We start from the raw sequence: 20,133 nt of genomic DNA on the forward strand, positions 1-20,133 counted from the left end.
TTAAGTAGCAATCAATGTAATCGCTGTACAATATTTTTACTGCAAATGAATTCAAAATTTCTGATCTGTTTCTTCATGGGAAGTTTAAATCAATACACGAGACATAGGTCATGCCTCCCAGCTGCTAAATCTAGTGTGTGTATTCTACAACCTAATAAATACGACTTTCAGTTTTCCTTTTTGTCAAAGGTTTGGCCCCAAGGTACCTTTCGAAAGTGTGAGGCAAGGATGTGGTTAAGTTTTTGTTCTTTATCGAAAAATCTGTTGTCTTCATTTCTGTACAGAACCCAGCGAACAGATGGAAGACATTTTCTTTTTCTGTACACATTTCCCTTGAGATTAGTCTGTGTAATACTTTTTTGCTCTGTTAATAGTTTTTTGGTAGATTGAAATGTGTTGTCTTGTGTGTACTTGGAGCATAAAGGGTGGCATATTTTTTGCTAGTAAGTGTATTAGAAGCATATTTTCTGCCTGACATACTTTAGGCTTTTGGATATATTTGAAGTATCTCATATTGTATATTGGTTTGTATATTCTGAGGGAAATATCTGCTTATATCTCTCTTATTTTCTATGCAACAGTAGCATGTAAGTATTCTCACTTTGCACCCGAATCAGGGTCAGCTTAATGACCCAGTCCTTTACCCTCACATTGTACTGACCTTCATTACACCTGTTATCTAACATTAATCTTAACTGATGCTTGGTTTCACCGCTGTTATGTACCATCAGCTACAATACAATCTGTAAACAGAGACATACAGTGCACAGATACAAACACTCTGTCTCATAGTGCAGATATATTGAGCATGTAGAGGCTACACTATGTGTTAGGTAACAGCAGTGTTGTCTCAGCTGACAGTGGTTATGGAAATGGGCGGCTCCAAGACGCAGGAATCCACTGAGGAGCCTTGTGTAGTTGTCAAAGGAACCACTGTGACATACCTGCACTCAACCCAGTAACATTAACATTAGATGTACAGCGATTGTGACATTTAGAACTGCTGCTGCATTATCCCGTCAGCCTGATGGTGCTGTAGATTTACAAGGGTGTGGCCTGATGTCCTGTATGCCCACCATTATGTGGTTCGAATGCTCGTACAGCCTCTCTTTCACAAATCTGCAGAGGGCTTTTATATAAATGTTAAGCTTACATTATACTGCAAATAACTGGAACATCTCAGCCATGAGATAAATGTGCCTCTACTGTACGAGTACTTTGTCACTGACTGTTCATATTTACTAAATAGAAAATACTACTACAAGCCCTCTGAATAGTGTGATATTCAGTTTAAAATGTATGTGAGTAGATTATCTCTGCACGTCATACTTTAATAAGCCCTGCATCCTGATACACTTCTGCACATTTATGCATGTTCTATGCATTCAGTATATATTGTATATGGATAAAATTATACTTGGGGGCACAGGATGCTGTCAAAAACCATTGCATATTATATAATATATATCATACTATATATAATTCTGGCTTTACATGTGCCCTACAAAATTAAAATTTTCCCTGTCTCTTGACTTGATTTTTTTAGCGATGGATGTGTTGGTTTTGACGTCTTGAAAGTCATGAATATTCAATTTGGATTTATGTGCTATTGCTGTCAACATAGTGTTGAATCTGCAGTCATTGATTTTGGCACAATTTTTCACACATTTAGCATTTTTAAACCAGTTTCTTTAAACCAAAAGATTTGAGCTCATGACTAATAATACATTAGCAAATAGCAGTTGTACCTGAGTGCGTATGTATGCATATAGGGCTGCCCCCTAATACTTGACCAAACATTAGTCGACCAGAGAGGACATCAGTCGGCAAGATTTCATTGGTCGCTTAGATGCAGAAAAAAAACAAAAAATAAAACAAAAAAACCCCCCAACCAACCAAAAACAAAAACCATGAAACTTTATTAGGAGCTGCACCTTATCAAAATAAATCAAAACCTATATGACTGGACCATGTGGGAATTTAATTTGATGGACCATGTGGGAATTTAATTTGAAAGGACAGACACAGGAAGTGGCCATGCTCAGCAGTCAGACAAGTCAAGTTAATTTACAGGGCTGGTACCTGCGATTATTCCACAGGCTAGTTAATAACATGTCGGGCAGGAAATCCAAAGTGTGGGATCATTTTGAGAAGGTGAAGGACGAACCCAAGGTGATATGTAAACTCATCTTCATTGGTCGACTCCAAACATAACGGATCATCTGAAACATGGAAGTAGCTACATGCCCGTTAGCCACGTAGCACAATCATTACTGCTTTGGCGACAGCGTCATTAACAGGCGGCTTGCTCAGTGTGTGATGTGCACTTGTAGATAAAACCTACCAGCAACTTTCAAGGTGGAATATTTTCCTGCATGTCACTCAGTGCATGAGTTGACGCTGTGAATCAGTCCACACACCTTAAATGTGAACAACTTTGACCTTTTCAATTGTTCTTATTGTCTCTCTTGCATGACTCTCTCTTCAGTGATGATTGGATCTTCAAGCGCTGAAAAAATGTGAAAGAATTTCAACCGGATTGCTTTTATTTTCTCACTTGGAGAAAAAAAGTGATGGAGTGTCATTACAGAGTGCTCTGGCAGGACTACACCCCTGGTTGGTAGTGGTACACAGTTTTTGGTAAATGAGTCACTAGTTTGCCAGTCTTTGAGCAACATGCACAGGGCCCTAAACTTGGTGTATGCAACTATATGCTTGCTTTCCAATGCAGATCCTCAAATTAAAGTAACATAACTGCTTATCAGTGGTGTGCTATTTGCTTTGGTTTTGGTCTCAAAGTATAGATGCAGGTGGCTTGCACTGAATATGGCTAACAAGCTTCCAAAGTTCCCATGCAAGTAAACCATTTTTGAAATGCCTGACCATCATGGTATTTTATCAGTTGCATGTTCTTACCAATAATTTTGCCGAGTACAACTATTTCGTGTGACTCAGTGGTCGGCACTGTGACCTCAGGGCAGGGTTAGGGCAGGGTTAGTGCTGATAGTACTGATGACTGCATGTGAATAGCATCAGTCTTGTTATAAAGAATAACACCATGCACGTGGGCTAATTACTGACAAAGCAGTAGTAGCAAGAACAAACATATAAAGAACTTTAAAGTACATATAAATCTAAAAATGTACAAGATGTGTCTACAGTAACATTCAGCTGATGTCTGGTGAGTGTCTGTGCTAATGCAGTTATTGGGAACACAAAGACAGGCTATTTGAGAAAGAGTTTCACTTAAATCAGATAAGGCAACACGTCACAGTCTGGACTCAGAAAATCACAGCCAGCATTAATGTCAGTCCTGCTATGTCACAGGTTCACCAACAGAAGAAACCCTGTTTTTGTTAGACCACATAAAACGAAGAAGAGGAAGTCGTTAATTTAACCACAATCCAACCCTGAAAATGACTGTATTTTGCAGAAATTGTACTCATAGTCGGCTCTGCTGCAGTATGGCTGCTCTAATTTAATGATGTCTTTCTTTCTGGTACTTTTGATCCATTGCTGTCTTCTTCCTCTCCTATCTTGTTGTTTTTTCTTGCACCTGTGAACTCCCATTGCTACACAGTGCCTTCACAATCTGCTAATTCTCACAGGTACAGCCTCACACTTTATTCTGTGAACTCAATTAACACCACACTGCATTTTTCTCCTCCAGACTTTATTTTTAACCTATAAAACTAATTGATTTCATGTTCCAACCCGGCACAGTGTACTTCCTGTTTTATCCGGGTAACCCATGAATTATCAGGCCAGTTCAGTTACAGGAAGGACAAAGTTTCCTCTGTTCTCAAGTTATTTCTTGTGTATAAAGACATCACGGTGATCATGGATACTGGAACCTCTTTAGGGAAAAAAATGTGATCATGCCTGTGAAAAAATAGAAAATAGCTGACCTCTCATAGTTGGTCTCAACCAATAAAAGTGAATAGTATCTATTGTTGAGCTTTCATTATCAAAAAAGGCAGTTAAACAAGCAGTAACTACCCAGCTATTCCAAAACACTAGATAACAAAGCAGATACGCTATGGATAGCAAATCGTTCAAATTCCAGAACCATGAAGGGGAGATAACAAACACCGGCCGCTCTCTTCTCTTCATTCAGACAGATCTGAAATAGCTTTGCTCCCACATTAAGGCAAAGTGAATGTGTTTCTACAAAATCAATCCATTCCTGCCTCCAGCCAAAGAGCTTTAGATATGGACTATACAATTTGGATAAGGCTTTCCAAATTGTTTATTAAGCAAAACTGAATTAACTGTAGATGAATTACAGAGGGTAGTTATGTTATTAAGGATGAGAATAAAATGGCGAAAAGGGTGTAGAAAGTGGTCCTGGGTGCCCTGTGGGGACATTAGGAAAATTGCCCACTGCAATTTGAGTCTTTTTCCTTTTACATTAGGAAAGAGTTGCTGTTTAGCACTCTAATCAAGGTAGTAATTAATATATATATATATATATATATGGGAGGGGGTGGCATCCCATCCATCCATCCATTTTCGTAACCGCGTATCCTCTTGACGTTTGCGGGGGAGTCATGGAGACTTGGGCAAGAGGTGGGGCAAGAGGCGGGGTACACCCTGGATAGGTCGCCAGACTATCACAGGGCTGACACATGGAGACAGACAACCGTTCACACTCACATTCACACCTATGGCCAATCTGGGGTCACCAATTAACCTGCATGTCTTCGGACTGTGGGAGGAAGCCAGAGTATCCAGAGAAAACCCATGCTGTCATGGGGAGAACATGCAAACTCTGCACAGTAGGGCTCCCTCCTGGGGTTGAACCAGGAACCCTCTTGCTGTGAGGCGACAGTGCTAACCACTACAGGGGTGGCATCCCCAATATATTTATTTAAAAAAAAAGGCTATATCACTATAGTTTGTGATCGTTTTTGTCAGAGTTATGAAAATGATAATTTTATGAAGGGTTGTCTTCTTGCAATGTTATGCTAAATTCCTGCCAAAATGTTAGTGAGCATAAATTCCATGCATTACCTAGCGAACAGCCCATATATTCTGGATATATTCCACTTGCTAGCTTTGCATCCATTAATGTTCCCATTAGCTGATGGGAAACTTTTATATTGAAACACTGTACCAATAAAAACACTTCACTTCAGTAAGGACATGCATGAAAAGGTAACGTTAATGTCAAAACTTCATTTCGCAGTTGAACTGTCACTATGCTATTCAATTAACCATCACGAATGTTAGCAATTGTCACTAAGTTACCTGCAGTTAATTAGCCACCCATCACCCAGCGACCAACAATGGGGCTCAGGGGCATATAAAAAACACATAAATCCCTTTATTGTGTTATTTGTAAGATAGCCAATGTGGGTAAAGTGTCAATCAGTTATGTAACGGTGCATGTGTAATTTATGTAGACAGTAGTGGCTTTAATTCATTCATTCATTGCATTCAACCCCCTGGCAGATAACCCCACCCCCACCCCAGTGTTGACTCCATGGCTGCTGTACGGCCTTTACTTTCCAACAGAAAATACCATTCATGCAACATCTGATCTCTAAAATTGGGTAGACATTTTATTTTTGCATGGTTAAAGTGTTATGTAGTTGCATCCTGTAGCTGTAGACCTTACCTCAAGATCCAATAAACAGTCCACAGAATGAATTCTAACACTTTGTTTACTACTTCAGGTGATAAGCTGTGCAGCAGTTTGGTGGTATAGCAATCAGTAGTCAGTTAGGAGTCAGTAAGCTAAAGATTGTGCATTTGTTCCCACCAAAGTGAACAGATATCATTGAAATAAAATGGAAAGGGCAGACAAAGAGTACTTGATCTACTGAAATGAAATGCTAGGAAAACAATTACATTTTTAATTCCTTATTTTTAGCAGCTAAATTCAATGTTCAATTTCCTTCCTTTGATAAAGACCAAAAAAACCCAAACACAACACAGTATGCAAAAATGATTTTGAATATACCTCTAATTAATTTCAAATAGCTCCTATTTTAGCAAGTATGTGTGTGACGTGATCACAAACAAAATGTGATCTCTATATCAGTGTAACCACATGGATGTCGTTTTGACGGTGGGGATTTACAGAGAGGAAGTGACACAGCAGAACAGCCTTGTGTGCTTTTTGCTTCTCACCATTTTATACAACTTGTTTTATAAGACTGACACCTCATGACATTTTGCCTTTATTCTCTCTTCTCAACGACTGGTAGGGTAAATAATAATGTGAGACGAATATTTCTTTATTTACCTGTGCACCTAACAGTTAATGCTTTTAAGAAATTGCGTGGACTAGAATCTAGATAACAAGATTATTGATATCTGAGATCATTGCAGTAAGTCAGATAGGTATTATCTGTCTCACAAAAGAGATATATTTCTCGCCACTTATCTCAATTCATTGTGAAAGATAGAAGCTGCACCTCTTCGCACGAATGGTGTGAAAACTTATTAAGAGAGAACATTTGTATAATTTGTGCAAATTGGATTGAGATCTGCCTCCTCTCTCCTCAGACTACTATTTTACACTGAGTGGCTGCTGCTCTGTGAAAGCATGTGTTAGTGCATCCATGTGTGCATGTGCATACACGTACACACTCTGGGTGAAAATGTGGGCCCTTTAAAACAGATTTTTCTTACCGTTTGGTTGTCCTCGTAGAGTTTGAGGTCATAGCCACTTAGCTCGACACAGAAAATGATTGCAGTCACGCCCTCAAAGCAGTGGATCCACTTCTTTCTCTCTGAACGCTGTCCGCCCACATCTACCATCTTGAAGGTGAGCTCCTTGAAGGTGAACTTGTTCTCCACAATGCCGGTGGTCATGTCGCGGGACCGTAGGATGTCCTCTACAGTTGGGATGTACTCGAGTGCAGAGATGCGGTCCAGGTCATTCAGGTAGTAGGCAGTGTTGTCCTCTAAGTGGTACTCATTGGATCGCTGAAAGCACTCCTGGACCCCTGAGTCAGCCCACAGACGCTTCATGACCCCCAGCAACTCTGGAGTGATCTCCCCTTTGCTTTCAGCTGGCCCTGTGAGGGCAAAGAGCTGCACAGCATCGTAAGCACGATCAGGATTGTGAAAGTCGATCTTGAGAGTGGTGAGGGCGCGGATGATGCGGGTGAGAGAGTCGATGGCATTGTACAGGATGAGGGGCTTGTACTCCTTGCAAGCCTCCAGGTTGAAGCCTCCACTGTGGATGATCTTCATCTGCTTGACTATAGTACTCTTGCCCGAGTTGCTGGTGCCAAGCAACAGCAGCTTGATCTCACGCCGCTGCCGCTGACTCTCTGAGCGCAAGTGGCGGTCGATTCGCCGAGAGCGCCGCGCCGCTTCCTTCTCCTCCGAGCTCTGACGGCATCCCATGGTCCTCCACCACGTGGTAAGCACAAAGGAACTCGTGCTGCTGCTTGATGGGAAAGCAAATTATAACGAAGTGGTGACCTAGAAGGGGCTGGTGGAAGAGTTGGAGAGGGTTTTCACTAAAGATAGGAACTTGTCGGTGAAGAGGCAGACAGAACTTCACAACAGACCAATTTAACACTAGACAGGAGAGCCACCACACAGAGGAGTGACTCAGGAGTATTTCATTCTTTTTGTTCTGGGGCAGTCTGTGAGTCCTGTGTGGGCAGAACCCAGACTTGCGGGATGCCCACACAGAGCCTGGCACTGAGGTTGGACTGCCTGCTGAAGCCAACAGAGCTGGGGTTCATAGCAGGGGCTCCCCCTGAGGAAAAGCTCTGGAAGAGTGCTGGAGAACGTTAAGCGTATATCAGTAGACAAAGTGTTTGGGCTTGATGTGTGAGAATAGCAAAACTCCCTCACTCTCCTCCCACATGGCTCTTGTGGTACGTTGCCCTTGCTTGGCTTCTGCTACCATCCACCTCAGTTAGAAATTGGCCTGTTTTGCTTGATCTTCCTGATAAAAACTTTGCTGCTTCTTCTGTGGTCTGATATCTCCCCAGCAACTGAAGGCCTCCGAGTCTGCCAAACACACAAGACAGAGAAGAGACATGAATGTACAAGACAAATAAGCACAGTCATCACTGTTAAGTAGTTCAACATTTTGGAAAATAAGCTCATTTGGTTTTTCTTGGAGATGAAAGCATTGATTGCACTCTCATGTCTGTGTATTAGAGTGGGAGCTGGAGCCTGAAGGTAATCTAGCTTAGCAAGGAAGCAAGGGGACAAAGCAAACCTGGCTCCCGTCAAAGTTTAGAAATACGTCGACCATCACTTCTGAAGCTCGCTCGTTAACACATATTATGCTCGTTAAATCCCTGCACAAATAGGTCGCCAGGTTTCGTTGTGGGTGTATTGAGACCTAACCTGTGTGCACCGACTGAATCTAGCAACCCACGGTAATGCCAGAGGCACTCTGCACAGAAGTGTTCGGTGGATGGATGAACCACAAATGATTGTTTTTGCACTTGTGCCAATTAAACAAACGCGATACAATGTGTCACTTAGCGAGCTTTAGAGATGCTGGTGAGCACATTTTATAATGAGAAAGGCAGACTTGCTGTTTGTCCCTGCCTCCAGTCTTTGCTAATTGCCTCCTGGCTGTAGCTCCACACAAAGTATTTCACTGCTGGAAAGATGATGTTTCAATAAAACTAGGCTGTCTATGCAGAAGAAGGATGCAAATGCTTTTGAAATTGGTGTTACATGATAAGAGAAAACTGAGGAAAATGGCCGTGGCATTTGCTTTTTCTCAACGAGGAGAAAACCTGCAACTACCAGAATACAGTGTGCTGCACCAGACTAATAAACACTCCCACTGGTGGGCGACGTACTGTGGTCTTGGCCATTTTGGCACAGGAAACAACATGGCGGCTGGCTGATAAGAAACGATCTTGAATTACGGTAAACTAAAATATGTTTCTTAAAACATTTGAGGTGAGAAATAGACAACACACTAACAGAATCCTGGTTTATATTTGTTCAGTACTAGTTTTACTGTTACTAGTTTTACTGTTTGATCAGATGATGCGTTTGTTAGGGCAGCTCTCTCTCGATCCACCTCTATACTCTTTGGCAGCACACAAAAATGCCGAAGTGCAATCTGTAGCAATCAATCTGCAACTCTAGAACCAGCGGAAACAAACGTAATCTGGCAGATTTGAGTTGACAGATGAGCAGAAAGATCTGGGCACTGGTATAATGGAAGAACGTTTACCACAGTCCATGTACACATACTACCAACATTGTAATGACGCAAAGCTGGTTAAAAATAGTGCTGCACGATTTGATAAAAATGTGCGATTGCGATTATGGTGGACAATATCGCAATTTGCGATTGCGATTACAATATAATTACAATATACAATATAATAAATAAATGGTATCATGAGTCTTTTTGCTTGTTTCAGTGTTTCCCCTACATTATATTAGGGAGCAACTGACCTGACATAGTTATTGTTATGGACAGACAGTGTGTCAATGACCATCAACAGACTGAGCACAGCAGCGCAGCGCGGAACTGTACACACAGCAGAGCGAGCCTGTGTTGCGTTCAGGTGTTGTCACGTAAATGACAAATTCCAGCACGCCATAGCACAACACAGCAGCATGTCAAGTGGGCCGAAACCGAGCAAATTGCTCAATTTTTCATTTGTTATGGAGTCCATGATTTCTCTGTGACACTTACAAATGTTTGCTTAACTGTGCTTGGATGTTGTTTTATGAGGCTCTGGCGGCTTTCAGTTGTCTCTGTCTTTAACGTCACACGGCTCGGCTTTCTCTCGCATGCACTCTTCTTACTTTTCCCTGTGCTGTGCTGTCTCAAGTGCTGATATAGATTGGTCGTGTTGCCGCGGGACGTGGCAAGTTTAACTTTTAAACTTTTACACAGCACGTCTTTCTGTTCAACGTCGCCGTACCTGAATCCAAATTATCGCCATATAATAGACGTTGTGTTTTTTTGCCACCAACTAGGCTGTTCTTGGTCGAGCTCATGCTCTTCTTCAGCGTCTGTGTTGGTCACTGCTGCATGCCGGCTGCACGCACCAGGATAGCTTGTGGGCGTGATGTCAACAAACTCCACACACTACAGGAGAGGCAGTCACGTTCACAGGCACACACATTAACATTTATTTACATTAAATCGCAAATCGCAGCCTTTTATGCGGTTATGTAATCGCACAGCCTGACATCGCAATTGCAATTAGATTAATCATGCAGCACTAGTTAAAAATCAGCAAAGTATCCCTTTAACCCGCTGACATGACAGTAACATCAATCTTAATATTACAAATGAATAAAAACAAACAAAATGAAAAATGACACGTTGAATACTTTGCTTAATTAATCATATGTAAACTGACTGAGCAACAATGAAAGTAAATACAGTTACATGCACACTAACCTGCACATTTCCCATTCAACCATTGCCACGGTACCCTTATTCTGTGTGCACTGCCTCTTGAGATTCCAGCTCCTAACAGTTACACACCCCAGGTCTCTCCCTCTGCAGTCCTGTGTTACCATAGACCCTGAACCAGAGTAGACCTCAGCTTACCACGCCTACCCATTTAACACCACCGCGCACACACATATACACACACAGACTCATTATATACACAATCAAGGTCAAACATAGAATCACGCCGAGAAAAACAAACTATTCCACTACTTAAAAGGAAACGGATGCAGGATTAAGACGTGCTTTGTCGTAACCAATAGCATCTTCTACTGTTCACACAACGCAGCACTTCTGACTCTCCTCTTTCTGGTCTGCCGTACTCTCAGAGCTGCTCAGCAAAACGACATCAGATAAAATGCTTATTTACTATCACAGTGGAAAATAACAGGCTCAAGCCAGCAGGTGCCTCTCATGCTTTCATACCACTGTAAAGCTCCTTCTTCTTGCCCAGACATCTGTGCTGTTATCCTTAAGATTCAACACTGCGATCGTTTTACTCTGCTCCTGCTTTGATGCATTAGCTTTTCAGGAGGCAGCGCTTTTACTTTAATGGAACGAATACTGAATTCTGATAAGTTTGGAGACATGAATTCAAATAAAATAATATCTTAAAGTATGTGATAAATTTAAAGCAAAAACAAATTTGGAGCAGTGAATGCCTGTGGGACTCTGTGATAAATAGATGCACATTGAAACAGGCTGCATGTTATTGGCTGAGGAACAAATGTGAAATCATACTGTGGCCTAGTTTTGTTGGCGAAACTATACTCTGCAGACCTGTCACATAGAGCAAGAGAGAGAGAGAGAGAGAGAGAGAGAGAGAGGAGAGAGGGAGGGAGCATTTCTCAGAGTGATTGAGGTCCACTCTTGAAATGACTGAGAGGACAAACAGAGCAGAACAAAGCCATAACAAAGCATCACAACACAAACAGAGTGGAGAGCATTGTTTCCTGGCTCCAGGCACCTGACTACCCTCTGAAAATGGCATAGCCAGCCAAACCGGTTAATGCACATCACTGATTTTGAGAGCCTATGAAACACATTAAAGCTGTGTGTGTGTGAAGTCTTTTCAATTTGCTGTTTCAGAAATATGCAGCACTTGCATTTCCGCACTTTTTGAAGTCATACCACTTTAGATAATTGCTAAGGAAGTAGTGTGCCAGCAGTGCAAAATCAGTGTATATTATTATCACATTAAATTTGTATTAATAATATTTCCCATGCCATTACACAGCGTAGAAGAAAATGTGGTCTGTTGCCGACCTAAACCCTAATAACTAGAGCATAACACAGCAAGACAAAATGCCTGGAACTTTGAAAAAATAAACAAAAATTAATTAAGAAAGGGCCTACAGGAAAAATACAAGCTTACTCTTTGTAACAAATAGTCTAATTTAAAGTTGAAATAGCTCTCAATGCAAGCAACAACATAAAACACAATCTCTATTCCACATGGTACCAGGAGTTACATCACCTTTACTCAATAAGGATATATTTCCAGGCTTACCTCCTCTGCTATCTGTCCTCATATATGTCAAACCATCTTCCAAAAAACAGACGACACCTGTGTTTTAGCACAGTTGGCTCTGCTACGAAGAAGAGGCGTGTCACTTTAAGAGTAAGTGAAAGGACGTAGAGGCATAGGGGCCACGGAGGGAGGCCAGCACCTCGATGTATCATGAGGGCCGAGGTAACGTGATAGCCAAGATTAGATGGAGCGTGGTCACTCGCCTGCCTTTCCTTTACTGCTCCTGCTGCACACGGCCCATCAGCTCCCCCCTCCATCACTCTCCCAGGTGCTTACCTCCTATTATTAATTCACCATGCTGCAAATAATTACAATCCCGCCCTTTATTAGAGATGAGTACATGTAGTCACAGCGTGTTTCTGTTGTGTAACGGTCTCTTCTCTCCTGCTGCGGTTGTTTAGTCCACAAAAATGCTATTAAAATTGGGGTCAATCACATTAGATTGAGTGGTGTTTTTAATCCATGAGAGGCTCTGTGTTGTTGCTCACAAAAAATTTGTTATAAGAAAAATGCATTAAACAGTTTGGCATGCCAGTTAGGACTCACAAAGATAGAAATCTCACATTGATAATTGAACACACAAAGAAGGTGTTTAAATAGTGTAGACATTGCAGCGACTTAACACCTGTCAAGATAAGAAAACCTGTTAAGTGTTCAGGCAGTCGACTATATTCAAACAACCACAAAAAACTACTTTTAAAAAAGAGGAAATGAAAGAGAAAGTTGGCTCGTATACGCTCATCTGGTTTCAGGCTCAGTGAGCACCTCACCAGGTAAATGGTGACAGCGAACTTGGTGTTCCAGGTCAGTACTGCCATTGTTAAGTGTATATAGAACATTCAACTGTGTTTCACAGCAGCTATTTTAAAAAGCGACACAAGCGTGTTAAATCCATTATGTGTTGCTGTGAAATGTATCTCACTGTGTGCCACTGAAGACTCGTGATTTAAATTAAATTACATTAAACGATTAAATGATTTCAGGGTAAGAATGGCAAAAATGCATGTGATGCTCTGGCGCAGTGGTGTGATGTCATATGAGTCCCACTTGTGCTCAGGTGTGTCAAAAACGAGGACAAACAAATGCTGAAAATGTATTATTTTTATGAATGAAAAGCAAAAGTATGCATTGTTAAAAGAAAAGGTGAAAGGCGCCGGTATGCTTCTAGTCGTCTTGTAATGCTTTATGAATGAGGTGTGCAGGTGTGTGTGTCAGAGCTGTGGTCAGCAGGCTTGCATTTCAGGAGGGATCGAATGAGGCGTTCCCGTGAGAATAACCCCGCCGCGGACGGGCAGCGGGAAGAATACCGCACTTCATAAAATCTGCCGGTCATAAATAACTGTTGTCTTCAGCGGGGGACCAGCAAGCAATCATGTTTCCACTTTATTAACCATTTACATCAAAACCAACCAATGCAGGAAAACAGCCCATTCATCACAACTAAGCAGGCCAAGGACTTCTGAGCAGCAACCTGGGGACTGGCACCTGTGATGGGGAAGTGAATGAAGAAGACGAGGGCAAAACCTGGTGTGTTAAATTTGGCCAAAACAGCCCAGACAGATATTGGTGACTAGAGAAAACTGAAAAAGGGCTATGGCATTTGCTCAAGAGGTAAAAAACCCTACAACTATCAGAATACACACACAAAAAAGTGCTGTAGGATTATACAGAAAAGCACATGTATGGCCAATATAACCTTGACTATTCAGAACAGTATGCTGCTATGGAAATGTGACTCTGATGACTGCACAGTAATTCCTATCCATATGCCCCATGGGTTAGCAGACCTAGTGAACCTTGTGTGTCACCATCATTTATGCATTTCACAACAGACCTCGCATTGTGCCATAAACATGTTATTATATAAACACCAATAAAAAGCGCAATATTATCTCTGTCTTACTGATAGATGTTGGCATTGCTTCAAGAAGCATCACAGACTCCCTGGAGCAATCTAACATACAGTACATGCACACAGAAGACAAAACAGCTCACATGCCCGACGATCAGCTGCACAGGGCTCATGCCTTTCTCATCCACAGGCAGCTGGTTTGGTGGCTGGAAGGTTGCTTCCTTCTTTCCCCTGGCTGCCTGACAAAAAGAGGTTACTGAAAGACTTAAGGCTGTCTGGTCAGTGTCCATATACAGCGTCGGAGTTTTACTGGAATCTAGCTGAGTGATTCTTACAATAATATCCAAAACCCCAGGAGTGAAACAGTAGCTAATCCCCAGATCTGTACTAAGTCCTGCTATTGTGTCAAGATTAAGCGGTTAGAGTGAAACTGTGATCAAACCTTTGGGCCGTGTCGGATATTTATGAGCTCTTTGGCAACCGACAAGACCAATATGCGATTTTGCAGTTCTGGATTTATAGTCTTTGTTTTCTAAATTGTATAAAACTCTAACTGTAATACATTAAGAGGTGTATAAAATCACCAGATTAAAAAAACCCAGCCTTGTGAGGTTCCTGGGACAGAAGGTTGCCCAGCCAAGCAGAGAAAGCCTCTAAGCGAGACAAGAGGCTCTGCTGGTGAGATGTTATTAATTTATGTGATGCCACAGAGGCAGTGAATAAGCAACGCATTAGTGAGAAAACCTGAGGTGATCAATAGGCATGCTGTCCTCTTAAACATCTTTTACGGTCACCACAAGGTCACAGATAAGACTTGTATGGACAGAGCTGACAGCATGGGGGGATTATGAGAGAATGGCCCCCTGGGCACAGATATGCAAAGGGCCCCACAACCTCTCCTACACAGGAGCAAGACACACAGTCTTTGTGGTGGCTGTGTAGTCGTTATGCATGTTTTGTGGGTTTGTGTTTCTCTTGGTGGTCATGTTGAGTCTGTCTCTGGTCGGTACGTGTTAATTTCACATTTGACAGTGTGCAAGTGAAGGCCAGGGTGGCCCCCTTACACTTTGGGGCCCCTGGGCCTTTGCCTGCTAGGCCCATTCAGTAATCCATCCGAGGCTGACAGTTTTACAGAAGTCAGAAGAAATGGGTATTTGACCAGCAGTTGATGATTTGGTTGAAAGGACAGAAATGAATACATGGAAAGCTTTAATTCCCAAATGAAGGCATATATAACAGAAAATCTGGTAAACGGATGTCGGGGCAGACTAATCCTCTTTCAGATAGACATGATTGTTGGCATTTTTTTCCACGCAGGGCAGTGATTTGAAATGTACCAGGCAAGAACAGGCCATGAAATGATGAAAATGCACTGGAGTGGATTTGCACTCATGAATGAGGCTGCTGACTGTATAGGTGGAGGTCAGGGTGACATTCACGGCTCTGTGTGTCGTTGTTTGGAGCTGTGTTGATGTTATTGAGCTACAACGGCACATCAGCACTACGCACGTGCTGAAGGTTTACTGAAATTTCCACGGGCGTTTGCATTTTTTTTTAAAGGGATGAGAAATCTAAACTCTGGTAGTGACTGTGTTGACAGTTGAAACAAACACTATCAGGATATCATCAGCAACCGCAAAAACGGTAAACACAAGAAGAGCTCTCCTTGTGCAAGAGCAGACAACAATGGCAAAATAAAGAAGACTTTCAGTGCCAGGGTAAAATATTGAATATTGATACATATTAGCACTGCTTGGTTGGTCTTTGACAAAGCAATCACAGTCTTAAGGCTGTAATCACTGGAGGTTTCTAAATATTTAATCAGTAGCAGACATGTTCTAGCAGCTCTTGCCTTTTCAATAAAACTCTGCAGCTGTAAATATTCCCAGGACTTCCAATTTTCAATTTGCATATTTTGAAAGAAGTATTCCTTATTGCTTTGTGACTGATTAATGAATCAACAAATGGAACCAATATTAGATTCACCTGCAAACAGTTTTTCAGCTTTCATGAACCAAAACAAATAAACAGAATTGAATTATTCTAAGAGAACAATAAGCCATTTATCATATAAACGGGCACAGATGGGGTCAGTATGATCCAAAAAACAAACAAAAAACAAACAAGATATTACAACCTTGCATGAATTAATGTAAAAGTACAAGCCTTTCATTAGAGAGAAATGTTGGATTTGACTTTTATTCCAAACAAAAATTCAATTTCAGGCTCGAGACATGAGGTTTCAGTCTTTGCAGTGCTGTGCCAAATACTGTGGACCACAACATCTTTGTGGCTGATGGGCTGCACATGACTCAAATCAAGTCTTTAAAGCTCAAATTCACTTTAAGACTCACTGAACCAGATACCCATATGAAAGAAATCTGTTGGAAAAATAGAGGGTGTTGTAATACGTACAGTGTTTGTGGCTGGTATGAGAACATCGTGTTGACATGATGATTATGGCCATTTACGGATTTCACAATTCTTACAATATATGCAATTATATTACCAAATACCCACTGTTTAGTGTATGGGATAAATTCTATATTAAAGGGACAGTTCACCTCAAAATCAAAAATACATATGTTTCCTCTTACCTGTAGTGCTATTTATCCATCTAGATTGTTCTGGTGTGAGCTGCCAGGTGTTGAAGACATCGGCCGTAGAGATGTCTGCCTTCTCTCGAAATAATGGAACTAGATGGCACTCGGCTTGTGTTGCTTAAGAAAATAGATTTGAAAAACTCAATAGCAATGTCTCTTTCCAGAAATCACGACACTGTTACTCAAGATAATCCACAGACCTTGTTGTGAGCAGTTTCATGTAGGAACTATTTTCTTTCTATCAAATTAATGTTACACCAGCCAACTGTATCATCGTGCAGAAGAAAGCGTGCATCTACTTATAAATAAGAAGCTCGTGCTCGTGACAGCATGAGATGGAAATAGTAATAGTTTCCTCCTTGGCTAAGCTGTAACGTTAGCTAACTAGCCATAGATGCACTCTTTCTTCTGTGTGATGATACAGTTGGTGGGTGTAGTTCGGTAGAAAGAAAACAGTTCCTACATGAAACTGCTCACAACAAGGTCTGTGGATTATCTTGGGTATCCTGGTATTTCTGGAAAGAGACTTTGCTTCTAATTTTCAAATGAATTTTATCAGCGCTTTGAGCACCACAGGCCGGGTGCCATCTAGTTCCATTATATTGGAGAGAAGGCAGACATCTCTACAGCAACACTCCAGCTCACACCAAAACAAGATTACTAAATAGCACTAAACGTAAGAGAGGTATAATTTAGTTTTGATTTGGAGTTGAACTGTCCCTTTAAAGTGACTCCAGTGATTGTTCTGGGGAAATGCATCATATTTAAAGGTGTTTCTGATGCTCTCAAGTCGTGTCCGTACATGAGGAGGACATTATGTTAGCAACAAAGCAAAGTGCAGCCTCTAAATTAATCATAGAGTTAAATCAACACCTGTCAGACACATTGTCAACACAACTGGACTAGACAAAGGAAGGATTTATTGTGGGGACACTGTATGAGACCACATTAAGTACATATATACCTAATAAAACTGCTGACTCATTGTATTTTGATTGGTTGCCATTGTCAATATTGACCAGCTTGATAGAGTGTAGACTAAATTATAAAGGATGGATATAGGAACTTAATTTATTCTGTTTATCCTAAATTGACAGAGGGCAAACATTATTTAAATATAGCAATAAAGCAACTGTACACTTGAGATATATAACATTTAAGTCACATAGAACACGTAGCATTGTTTTAAAGGGCCGCGGCTATGTTGTTAGAAACATTTACTCCTCATTTAACTTAAGGTTAAAGGGATAGTATGGATCTTGAAGGGGGGTTATATAAGGTATTTATCCATAGTCAGTGTATCACATACAGTGGATGTCAGTCAGCACACCCCCAGTTTGGAGAAGCAGGCAAGAGTACCGACACAGAAGTAATGTACTGTCATGAAGGGGTCACTAATAAAATGTATTTTATCCATCTAAAAAAGTCCCGCCTAAAACAATTACTATCAGTATAAGTATATGCTATATTGAGAATATTTTAAGCACTTTACCTCACCGTCGGACAGCCATGTCCAACAGGGAAGCCTATGCTCTTATCAAAGCCACCAGACTCCATTGAAAAAACAGTCATTTTAACTCTCTGAACATAATAGCTGCTGTTCTCCCACTGTCTGAATTAGTTAGTTTGTATGTGTTGTTTTGTAACTTTGGTAAATCCCAACTAACTTTTTGAAACGTAAAAATCACACAATAATACAAACAAGCTAATCAAGCTATGCAGAGGTAGAGCAGCAAATCCTGTGTTCAGCGATGTCAAATTACTGTTTTTCTCAATGGAGTCTGGCTATGAAGAGAGCAGCTTTAGTTCCCCATTGGAAATTGCTGTCTCACGGTAAACTAACATGGTGAAAATATTAAGTATAGCATACACTGAAACTGATATTGATTTTTTTTTAAGTGGCTAAAATACACTTTGTTCATGCCCCTGTCCACAGCAGTACATTGCTTAGCATCCGTAGTGGTACTGTACTCCTAACTGCTTCTCCAAACTGGGGGCAGCTGACTGTGGATAAGTACCACACATCCAAAATCATATCTCTTTAAGGTGGGATCCTTGAATCTTGAATAAGGAAAATATTTTGAAATAGACCTTGTAAAAAATATTTTACAGGCAGCACCATTGACAAATTAAATAAAAGCAGTTGCACAACCCAATCTTAACCCATTTGGATAAGTGTACTATTTAATCATACTCTCTTGTTTGTGTTCTCTGATTTATCCCAACTCCAATCTACTCAGGCCTACTGCCTCAGAGTAAAGCCGAGACAAGTCTTAAATCAGTTGTGCCTACGAGCTACTGGAAAGACTACTGGAGATGTTACCAGTCTGGTGAGGTTTCCAGGAATTTCTACATCTAACAGCTAATACCGTACACCATGGGAGCTTTTGATAAGATGGAGCTGGCTACTTTAGTGATTATAATCTTTATCTGTCAAAATCCTTTCGCCACCCTAAACATGGGAACCATGAATAAGTAAAAAAGGGGCTGAATCCCTTAACTCCTTCTATTAGCTTGATAATCTATTAACCACCCTGTATTTACTGTAGGACAAGATGTTAACTATAAGAACAAATGGGCAAAGGCATTTTGAACTGATTAGTAAGCAACAGGATGGACGTTATGTTCCAGATCCAAAGGCGTTTACTTTGATTGGTATTGAATTGCCTGTAATGTGAAGCAGCATGTTTATGGATAGATTTCTGTCATGTCAAAGGACAGAGCAGAGAGAAGCTGTAAAGTACAGGTATATCTGCAGGGCACTACACAGATGGTTTCTGTGTCCACAGACTCAATATACTGCAACTGTAACATTGTGGAATCTAGGACAAAAGGCAGACAGTCAATTTCATGCTTCTAGCCGCAGAATGATAGATCAATGTCATCCCAATGCCAGTTGCTAACACAGATCCTGTAGATAACGCTATATCATGTGATGCCTCTGAAACATATCCTCTGTGTCCTATTGCTAGTAATAACCAAGTGTATGTTTTTCTGTGCATACCTCAATAAATGAAGCCTTACAACGTAGAAGGCTTGTGTCTGTGTGATGAGTCAGAGCTTTGTGGTCGCTACATCCTACGTCAGAATCATATGAGATATAGGTCGCAGGCAGAGTAATCCTCAGCACCGTTCAACAGTTCACACCACTTTGTGCAAGATTTAGCATTTGATCCTAAAAGAGCTGCGTCCAGACTAGCCTTCATTTTCTGACAATAATCTAGTCCATTTTCCAACATTAAATTCTGTCTCCTTTTTGAAATTGAACAAGCAGGGGACCTTGTCATTCAGGCTGAAGAAGGATACTTAGTTAACCACACTGATGTAGTGAAGACACTTTTAAATGGGCTGTCAAGGAGTCTCAAGATTGAGCCTGTCAGCAACTCTGGTATGTGTCTGGGATTTCTCCACAAGAGGCCTCCTGGGGGAAGGTGTCTGAAAGCCTCTAATGTCAGATAGCACCTCCACTTCAAAATCATATGTCAAGTGACATTGCCTCTACTGGATTACCCAGGATTCACAATTTAGATTTATGTTGTCATTATAGTCAGGGACCATGGAATAGAGCTGAAGAGGCTCATTTATGATCCCTTTTACGTACAAATACATCCTTCTCAAACGCTATAACCTTACATCCTTACATGTGTCCTTTATGCTGGCTTGGTCCTTCATGTTGGCTTGGATACATCCAACAGATGGCAGTAGAGTGCAGAGTCAAAAGTTTCTGACA

The 20,133-nt window shown here is 41.1% G+C and overlaps 1 protein-coding gene across 1 annotated transcript in view; it reads right to left on the minus strand.

Annotated features, from left to right (window-relative positions):
* Nucleotides 1-20,133, minus strand: part of gnaz (guanine nucleotide binding protein (G protein), alpha z polypeptide) — a 43,745-nt gene that overhangs the window by 14,680 nt on the left and 8,932 nt on the right. Inside the window, exon 2 of the mRNA XM_050053379.1 lies at nucleotides 6,640-7,980. Coding sequence (XP_049909336.1) covers nucleotides 6,640-7,362 — 723 coding nt within the window. The 5' untranslated portion in view covers nucleotides 7,363-7,980. The remainder of the gene's footprint in view (nucleotides 1-6,639; nucleotides 7,981-20,133) is intronic.

The sequence above is a fragment of the Epinephelus moara genome, chromosome 9 (assembly GCF_006386435.1).
Source record: "Epinephelus moara isolate mb chromosome 9, YSFRI_EMoa_1.0, whole genome shotgun sequence".
Classification (NCBI taxonomy): domain Eukaryota; kingdom Metazoa; phylum Chordata; class Actinopteri; order Perciformes; family Serranidae; genus Epinephelus; species Epinephelus moara.